Here is an 8,875-nt window from a genome sequence, read left to right as displayed (position 1 = left end):
GGTGTGTAAAACCCACATGAGCGCTGCCATGAAGGGTCGAGGGCGCCTCTCCTCCTGCCTCGCCACTCACACAGTGCTGGCCTGAGCACCGACTGCCCACCGAGCTGCCCAGGGGCACAGCGCCGCTCCGCTCAGAGCCTCAGGACGGCAAAGGGCCAGCGGGAGAGAGTGCATGGCGAGCAGGTGGTGGGCAGGATGCGGCCCCTCCGTCCTCCTCCCTGCTCTGCCTGCGCTCCTCCAGGCTCCTCTGCTCCCCTCACCCTGCGGGGTGGCTGGGTGCGGGGCTGGGGAGGGATGCGGGGCTGGGGATGGATGGATGTGGGGCTGGGGATGGATGTGGGGCTGGGGATGGATGTGGGGCTGGGGATGGATGGATGTGGGGCTGGGGATGGATGTGGGGCTGGGGATGGATGGATGCAGGGCTGGGGGTGGATGTGGGGCTGGGGGTGGATGCGGGGCTGGGGGTGGATGGATGTGGGGCTGGGGGTGGATGCGGGGCTGGGGGTGGATGGATGTGGGGCTGGGGGTGGATGCGGGGCTGGGGGTGGATGGATGCGGGCCTGCTGAAGGATACCGGTGGTCTCTGCTCAGCCCAGCACGGGGGTCTGGGGGGCGCGACCTGGACACGACACACACAAACCGATCCCGGCACAGCCACCCTCGGCCTTTCTGCGTGCACGCGGGTGCCGGCACCCCGCCGACCGCGCAGCACAAGCACCAACCCCCAACCCCCCGCCCCCAGGCCCCTCAGCACCGCAGGACAGATCCTGCTCCCCCAGCACCCCGCGCACAGACCGAGTCCCCCCCCCCCCCCCCAAAAAAAAAAAAAAAAAAAAAAAAGAAGAGGAAAAGAAAAGAGCAGCGGGGAGCGCTGGGGGAGGGCGAGGCAGCGCCGCCTCGCTTCACCTCCGGGGAAGGGGGGGGTTAACTTGGGCCGGGCCGGGCGGCCCCGCCTGCCGTTGCCGGGCGGGTGTCGGCAGCGAGCGGCGGCTGCGGGCGGCGCTCCCCCGGTGCGCTCCGATGGCCGCCGGCCGCCGACCCCCCCCGCAGCCCGGCGGCGGAGGAGGAAGAGGAGGAGGAGGAGGAGAAGGAGGAGGAGGAGGAGGAGGAAGAGGCGGCTGCAGCGGGGGCGAGGACGCGGTGCTGCGGGGCCGCTTCTCGCCGGGGCTGGCCCCCGGGGCGGCCGCCTGGGCGCTGGCGCTGACGGAGCGGGAGCTGCAGGTGCTGCGCCCCGACGGCACCGGGGCCGCGCTGCCCCTGGCCGACTGCGTGGGCTCCGCGGCTTTCCCCTCCTCCTCCTCCTCCTCCTCCTCCTCCTCCTCCTGCTCCTGCTCCTCCGGCTCGTCCGCCGCCTGCTTCTCGGTGGTGTGTTATCCCTTCCGAAAAGGCCGCTGGGGCTCCCCTGCCCGCCAGCGCCTGCAGAGGACTTTCCGAGTCGCCCACGGCCCCGACGCCGAGGGGAACCTCCGCATCGCCCAGGCCTGGAGCCAGCGGATCCGGGAGCTCTCGGTGCCCGCCCTGCCCGCGCGGGACGGTGAGTGCCGGCCGGGCGCGGCCCCCCCCCCGCCGTGGCATCGAGGGGGGGGGGGGGGGTGTGGGGGTGCGGGGTGCTGGAGTCCCAAAGTATTCCCCGGCGCGGTGGTGGGGCCGTAGCCCCCCGCCCCACCCCCTGGCGCAGCCTTCGGGGCACCAGGAGGAGGCTGCCGGCAGTGATTTTGGGGTGCTGCCTCCCCACCCCACACCCGTTTGCCTCTCCCCGTGCCCGGCCCCGCACCGAGCATCCCCCGTACCCCGGCAGGCCGGACCCCTGTGCTGTGTGTGGATTTGGGGGCTGGGGGGGGGGATTATTGGGGTTTGGGGCTGGGGGCGGCCCCCCTCCACCCAGACGCCCCCCTCGGGTGTGTGGCGTGGCACCGGTGGCCAGGAGGGGGCTGGAGGGACTTAGGAGGGCCCCAAAGGGTCAAGGCAGGGGACCCCCGCAGGCACCTGGGTGCCCCCCTGCATATAGGGGACAGGGACATCAACGCACAGCCCCAGTGCCAGGGGTGGCCGCAGCCCCCGGGGGTTCTTCGGGGCCAGGTGTGGGTTTTTCCCCCACTTTTCCCCTTAAATTGAAGGGGCAGCAGGGACGCGGTCCCACCACAGGCCCCTTGCACGTCTCCCGCTCCTCTCGCATTGCTTTTTGAGTAGCAAACCTTTCAAAATAACATTAATGAGGAAAAAGCCACCGCTGCTGACAAAGGGAGGATGGGGAACCTTCACTGTCCCTGCCGGGTCCCGTCCATCACCGGGGAGTGGGGAAAAACCTCTGGGGCCAGCGGGGTCCCGGGGAGGTGCGGGTCTGTCCCTCTCTGGAAGGGGCAAGGCTGGCTCGGGGGTTTTCTCCCCCACCTTCTGCAGGCCGACATGCATTAGAACATCTGAGCAGAGATTCAATTATATGCACTACTTCATTTATTTAGCTGTCCAGTCGCACTGATCAGACTTGGAAATTAAGAGGCATGCGGTTAGAGGGATCCTGTCACATCGCATTTAGCCCAGCTCTCCCCGCTTGGGTTGGAAAATGCAGCTTTTTCACATGACCTGCAGCTACAAAACAACTTTCTGCTACTCTTAGTAAATAAGAAGGGAAAAAAAAAAAAAATCCGGCGGAAAGGGGCGAGGGTGAAACCGGTTCCCCGGCCGGATTGCCAGCCTGAACTCTGCAGCTGCGAGTCTCCAAAGGGTTTTAAATCCCTCGCCCTTGGAGCAGGCGGCGTGATTGTGCTTGGGCACGGGCGGCTCACGGCACGGCAGGGGCCTCGGGGGAGCCCGGGGAAGGAGGACGGCAGAAGGCGGTGCGGGATTTTGCAGTTATTTTCTAGCTGAGGGCCAGCAGGATTTACGAACCTCCTTCCCCAAGTTTAGGCCGGAGCTACAAATGCTGCTCGCCACACCCTGCGCCCGCACGCACCGGCATGGCGCAGCCGGCGGCGTGTGCAGGACAGATAAGGCCGCACCGGGAAAGCTTCGGGCCAGGGTGCGAGAAGCAATCGGGGCACCCCGGCCCTTTCGGGAGGGGGACGGGGAGAAGCCAAACCTTCCCTGCAGCCCCCCGGCTGCGGCATCCTCGGGGGTAAAAGCCCCGCGGAGAGCTGCAGCTGGCGGAAAGTTTCTCCGCCTGACTTCACCCCAAGGATAAAAACAACAGAAAAAAATCCCCCAGTGCTTAATAACCACAAATCTGGGGGGAAAAAAGCGCCGCCGTGCCCTGCTGCTGGCTGGGCAGGAGCAAACCGCCCCGGGTTTGTGGGGTTGGTGTCACGATGGAGGAATCCAGCTCCTGGCCACAACAGGAGGCTGCCGGCAGCATGGCCGTGGTGTCATGGTGGCAGAAGCACTGATTTTGGGGGACCCCCGTATTGTGTTTGTTCATCCCCTCGCTGTGCACAGCCATCTGGGTGACCTGGGGAGCCGGACAGCCCAACCCTGTCCTCTGGCAAGCCTGGGAAGTTCGTCCCCGGTGCACCAAAACCGGACCTTGCAGAGGGATGTGGCAACGCGGCCGAGCTGCCGGGGCTGCCCGCACGTCTCCAGCTGTCAGCGGAGCCACGGAGAGGGCACGTGGCTCGTGGGTGATGCGGTCGGAGCTGTGCCCCTTCCTCCTGCTGACTCGGCCCCCGTCCTGCTCGCCCACGAGCCGGGGGAGCAGCCGGGCTGTGCTGTTCCCGGCAGCGCTGAGATGCTGCGGCCGGCGTTGCGCAAGGGGAAGGGATGCTGCCGAAATCCGCCGCGCCCGCCAGGGTGGAAGGGGGAAGAGGAGAGAAAAAAGAGGAGAGAAAAGTCCCCACGGCCTGGCTCGGAGCACAAAACCCTGGGCTGTGTTTACCAAGAGAGGACTGAGTGCTGTTAATGAGCACAAAGGCTCTCAGGGGGCCGGCGTGGCCAAGACCTCGCTGCCCATCGCTCCTGACGTGTGCTGGGGTGAGCTCAGCTCGCAGCGCTCTGCTGCCAGCCCCGAGGCCCATTCGGTCCCATCCTGCCTGGTGCTAGCTGATAAGGAGCTGCGGAGGGCGAGGGACAGCTGGCGGGGCCGGCACCGGACCCAGCTTACGGACAGAGGCGTGCTGATGGACAGACAGACGGGCGCCTGCTGGAGGCTGGTGGAGACCGGAGCCGTCCCGGAGCAGTGCAGCCTCCCCGGCGGGGTCAGGGCTCACCAGCTCAGTCCCTGCGGGCAGAAAACCAAGGAGACAGCACCAAAACCAGCGTGGGAGCTCGCTCTTCTCCCCAGGGCTGCAACAGGCATGGGGCTGGGGCTGCCGAGCCCTGCTATCCATTGGGGAGGCCCCGGCGTGGCCGTGACCTCGGCGAGGCCAGGTGCCAGGAGGGAGGCGGCGCACGCGGTGGCCTCCCTCGGCCTGGCCTCCCCTGCTGCGGTCGGCAGGAGGTTTATCTGTAAAACGATGCTTGGATAAACACGAAATCGCCCCGCGTGCCCAGGCGAGGAGGAGGACGGGCGGCGATCCCCGCGTGCTGGCCGCCCTTTGCCCCGGGTTCATCGCCGCGCTCTGCGGCCGCTCCCAGCTCCGAGCAAGGGGCTTCCCGGCCCGGGGCAGTGCTGGGAAACGGCGGCGGCTTTCGTGACTCAACGCCGCTGACGGAGCAGAGCTCGGTGCTTTGTCAGCAGGCAAAACCTCAGCGCGGTCCCGTGGGGCCCCTACACCGCCAGCTGGGGGGGCCTGGGGCTGGAGCAGGGGGGGACCCCAAACCTAGGGTCACGCTGCAGGCTGGGAGGGGTTTAGAGGGAATGCAGGAGTGCCAGGCACATCGTAGGAGCTCCCCATGTGGGATCCATGCCTTTTGGATATAACACGGGCTTGCTGGTGCCACTCCTGGCTCTGCTGGGGATGAGGGCCCATTTTTTTTAGGAACCTGTGCCAAGGACACCGGGCTAGGGACAGCAAGCGCAGGCTGGGGAGCCCCGGAGCAGAGGTGCTGCAGGGTATTCATGGACCGTGCCCATGCCAGGTCCCCCTTGTCCCTGCTGCAAGGAGCCCTCGAGCTCCGCGGCGCTGACCGGCTGCCATCAAGGCGCAGCAGCGCTCGGAGCCCCGCGGCCACCCCAGGCTCTTCCCCGCTCCTCCCAAGGAGCGCAGCTGCAGCGTGGCCGGGGCTCGATGTGCCGGGGACACGGGGACCGCTGGGTCTGGGCAGCGACCGCCCCTGTCAGGCCTGTAATTACAGCCCGGCCGGGGGCATCGCACGTGAAACCAGAGCCTGGTGGGGAGCAGGGGGAAGAGAAGCGTCCGTCTGTCAGCACAGGTGTCAGTCCTGGCCCCGCTCCAGCTTGGAGGGATGTGGGGAATCAGGACCTCAACCCTCCCAGCCCTCACCGCTGTCACCATCCTTGGCTCGCTGTGCAGGAACATGGGGGACCTGGGGGGGCTCCAGAGCTCCCCAGCTCTCCCAGTGGGGACCCCCCAGTCCGTGCCCAACACTCCCCTTCCTGCAGGGCTGCAGCAAACGCTGCCCTGGCTCACAGGGCACCCCCTGGCCTCGGCTCTGAGCCCCTTTTTCCCCACCAGGTGCCAGCTACGGGGTCCTGCCCCGGCCCTGCCATGCCCTGGTGCTGCTGAACCCGCAGAGCGGCGCCGGCCGCGCGCTCGATGACTTCCACGCGGTGGTGCAGCCCATGCTGGCCGATGCCGACATCACGCCCTCCATCTTCATCACCGGTGAGTCCCCCAGGGCCGCCTGCCCTGTCCCCTCGCCGTGACCCCCTCTGACCCGGGGACCTACCTGGGACGGGCTCCTATATGGGGTGGATTCAGGCAAGTTGTCACCAGTGAAGGGTGCGAGGGGACTGCCCCACATCCTGCACCCCCACGGGGACAGTGGGGCTGGGATCGCGATCCCGGGGGTGGCAGCAGGCAGGGCGGAGGCACGGAGGACGGCGCTCAGCTCTCGCTGCTTTCCCCTGCAGAGAGACCCCACCACGCGCAGGAGAAGATGCGGGATGAGGACCTGTCGCAGTGGGACACGCTGGTGGTGATGTCCGGGGACGGGCTGCTCCACGAGGTGAGAGGGGCAGCGCCCCCCGGCCAGGATGGGGCACGAAGCTGGGAGGAGAGGTTGCGCTGGGGGCAGGAGCCGAGTTTTGAGACCTGTAGACGAGAAGGAACAGCAAAGAGAGAAAAGCCAGCTCAGAGCTAGCAGGGCAGGCACAGCCTTTGTCCTGCCCTTGGCCGGGGGCACTGAGGGGGCACCAGGGTCCTGGCACGGCCCCGGGTACGATGAGTTCCCTCCCTCCATCCCTGCAGGTGGTGAATGGGCTGATGGAGCGGCCGGACTGGGAGGAGGCGATGAAGAAGCCGCTGTGCATCCTGCCAGGGGGCTCCGGGAACGCCCTGGCTGCCTCCATCAACTACTATGCAGGGTGAGCGGGGGCGTTGGGATGGGGACACCCACCTGGGTACCCCCCCTGCGGCGCAGCCGGTCCCTGCCAGCATCAGGTTGCACCCCTGCATTTCCAGCTCCCCCCACGCCCTGTCTCTCCTCCAGGCTCTGAATCTGGCACAACTTCACCCAAACGAGCCAGGGGCTGAGCTGAGCCCCCGGGATGGAGCTGGCTGTGCTGTATGGCAGCAGCTGTAGGTGCAAAGCCGTGCACCCCGGGAAACACCCAGGGTGGGAGCGGGGTTGTCCTGGGCAGCCCCACATCAGTCTCCAAATTCAGGAGCTGGTTTACGCTGCCCCTTCCTAGCGGCTTCACCCAGCCGGGATGCATCCCAGCACAAAGGCAGCACCCTTGAGGGGGCCGCACGTAGGTGCTGGGACTGCAGGAGGAGCCCCCAGACTCACCCTCTCCGTCCCTCGCAGCAACGACCACGTGGCCAAGAAGAAGCTGCTGACAAACTGCACCTTCATCCTCTGCAAGGGGCTGCACACGCAGATGGACCTGGTGTCGCTGAGCACGGCCTCGGGCAAGCGCTTTTTCTCCTTCCTGGGCTTCGGCTGGGGCTTCATCGCCGACGTGGACATCGACAGCGAGAAGTACCGCCGGCTGGGCAACGCGCGCTTCACGCTGGGCACCCTGCAGTGCCTGGCCCGGCTGCGCGTCTACCAGGGCCGCCTCTCCTACCTGCCCGCGGGCCCCGAGCACGGCGGCACCCCCCCCACCCCCAGGGACCCCCCGGCGCCCGTCGCCGACGGCCGGGCGCTGCCGGAGGGGGGCACGGAGGGGGCTCTGCCCGCCGACTCGCTGCTGGTGCCGCTGGGCCAGCCGGTGCCGGCGAGCTGGGCGGTGGTCCCCGAGGAGGAGTTCGTCTGCGTCTACGCCATTTACCAGTCCCACCTGGGCACCAACCTGCTGATGGCGCCGGCGGCGCGGCTGGACGACGGCTGCATCCACCTCTTCTACGTGCGGGCGGGCATCAGCCGCGTGGCGCTGCTGAAGGTCTTCTTGGCCATGGGCAGGGGCACGCACCTGGACCTGGGCTGCCCCCACCTGCACCACGTCCCCGTCCGCGCCTTCCGCCTGGAGCCGCGGGGCAGCGCCGGCGTCATGACGGTGGACGGCGAGGCGCTGGCCTGCGAGCCCGTGCAGGGCCAGGTCCACGGCCGCCTCTGCCGCATCGTCAGCGGCTCCTGAGCGGCCGCAGCGCTGAGCCGCGGGCACGGCCGAGCCTTCCTCCCACTCAGGAACCACCTCCTCCTCCTCTAGCAATAGCTCTCCGGGGCCGCGGGCACTTCGCTTAGCTTTACTCTCTTCGGGACGGACCCGAAAACGAGCCCCATCAGGTACTCGGCGCCGGCGAGATGCCCGCGTTTCGCCCCGGTACGAGCGGTACGAGGGGTGCGAGGCCCCGGCCCCGGGGCGGCTGCGCCGGCACAGCCCCGTCCCCCCCCGGCTCGGACGCACACGGTGGCACCGCTCGTGTCCCTGCCACGGAGCCAGCCTGACCCGGGGCGGTCAGGACCAATATCTAACATGAAAAAAAAAAATCAAATTTTTTTTTTAAAAAAAGGATGTTTCTACCCAAAGCTTCCTGTAGAAGCAGAGTTTATTCTTGTGAGAAATGCAATAAATACCTAGCATTTGCAAAAAAAGAAAACAACAACAAATAATAATAATAATAAAAAGCCCTGGGATTTAAATCTGAGCACGCGGCTGTCCCAAGGGGCTGAGGCCCTTTACTCCCTGGAACCTTGGGGTCAGGATCAGTGCAGAGCCACGCACCGAGAGCTGCTCACACAGAGCAGCGCGGGCGGTGGCTGCAGCTTCCTGGGGTGTGTCTGTGCCCCACGTCCCAAGGAGATCATTGAGTCCTGAGAGCCGAGCCCTGCACAGGGATGTTTTTGGGATGTCTTGGGAACGGCTCGGTGCCTACGAGCGAGGGAGGCATTTGGGGGAGCCGGGCGGTTTTGGCTTTCTGCCGCAGTCGGGGCCCTGCGGGGAGCTCTGGTCTCCACCTTCCCGGACAGCCCTCACTCGGGGCCCTTCCCGGGGCTTGGCGCAGGGATTACTCAGCCTTTTTGGTATAAAACTGCAGTAATTAAAGCTCATTTACTGCGCCGGAGTACAAAGGAGGAGGGTAAACAGCAGGGGCTGTTGGCATTTATTCATCAGCAAACCCTGCCAGTGGGATTGCAGGGCCGGGAGAAGAGCGCGATTGTTCCCAGCCCTGCTCTGAGGGGCCGGGGTGTCCCGGGTCCAGCTGGGAGCCACGACCCAAAATACAGCAACTTTCCCCGTGGGGGGGGGGGGGGGGGGAGAGAAAAATGGGGGGGTGAGGCTTTGCTGGCCTCTAAACGTGTCCAGCCCCAGCCTCTGCCCAGGCAGGGGATGTGCTTGGGGCTTCGAGCTGCCTCCGAGTGCAAGGGGTCTGGGGGC

The 8,875-nt window shown here is 66.7% G+C and overlaps 1 protein-coding gene across 1 annotated transcript; it reads left to right on the top strand.

Moving 5' to 3' along the window:
- Positions 1-1,095: 1,095 nt before the first annotated feature.
- SPHK1 (sphingosine kinase 1) lies at positions 1,096-8,078 on the top strand (the record flags this gene model as incomplete). Its single annotated transcript, XM_035570562.2, has 5 exons — positions 1,096-1,534; positions 5,568-5,717; positions 5,966-6,060; positions 6,303-6,418; positions 6,862-8,078. Coding segments are annotated over 5 exons (1,572 nt in total), but the record flags the coding sequence as incomplete, so codon positions are not given.
- Positions 8,079-8,875: the final 797 nt, after the last annotated feature.

Source organism: Cygnus atratus, chromosome 18 (assembly GCF_013377495.2).
Source record: "Cygnus atratus isolate AKBS03 ecotype Queensland, Australia chromosome 18, CAtr_DNAZoo_HiC_assembly, whole genome shotgun sequence".
Taxonomy (NCBI): domain Eukaryota; kingdom Metazoa; phylum Chordata; class Aves; order Anseriformes; family Anatidae; genus Cygnus; species Cygnus atratus.
Note: the sequence above shows the minus strand (reverse complement) of the source record. Positions and strands in the feature narration are given on the sequence as shown.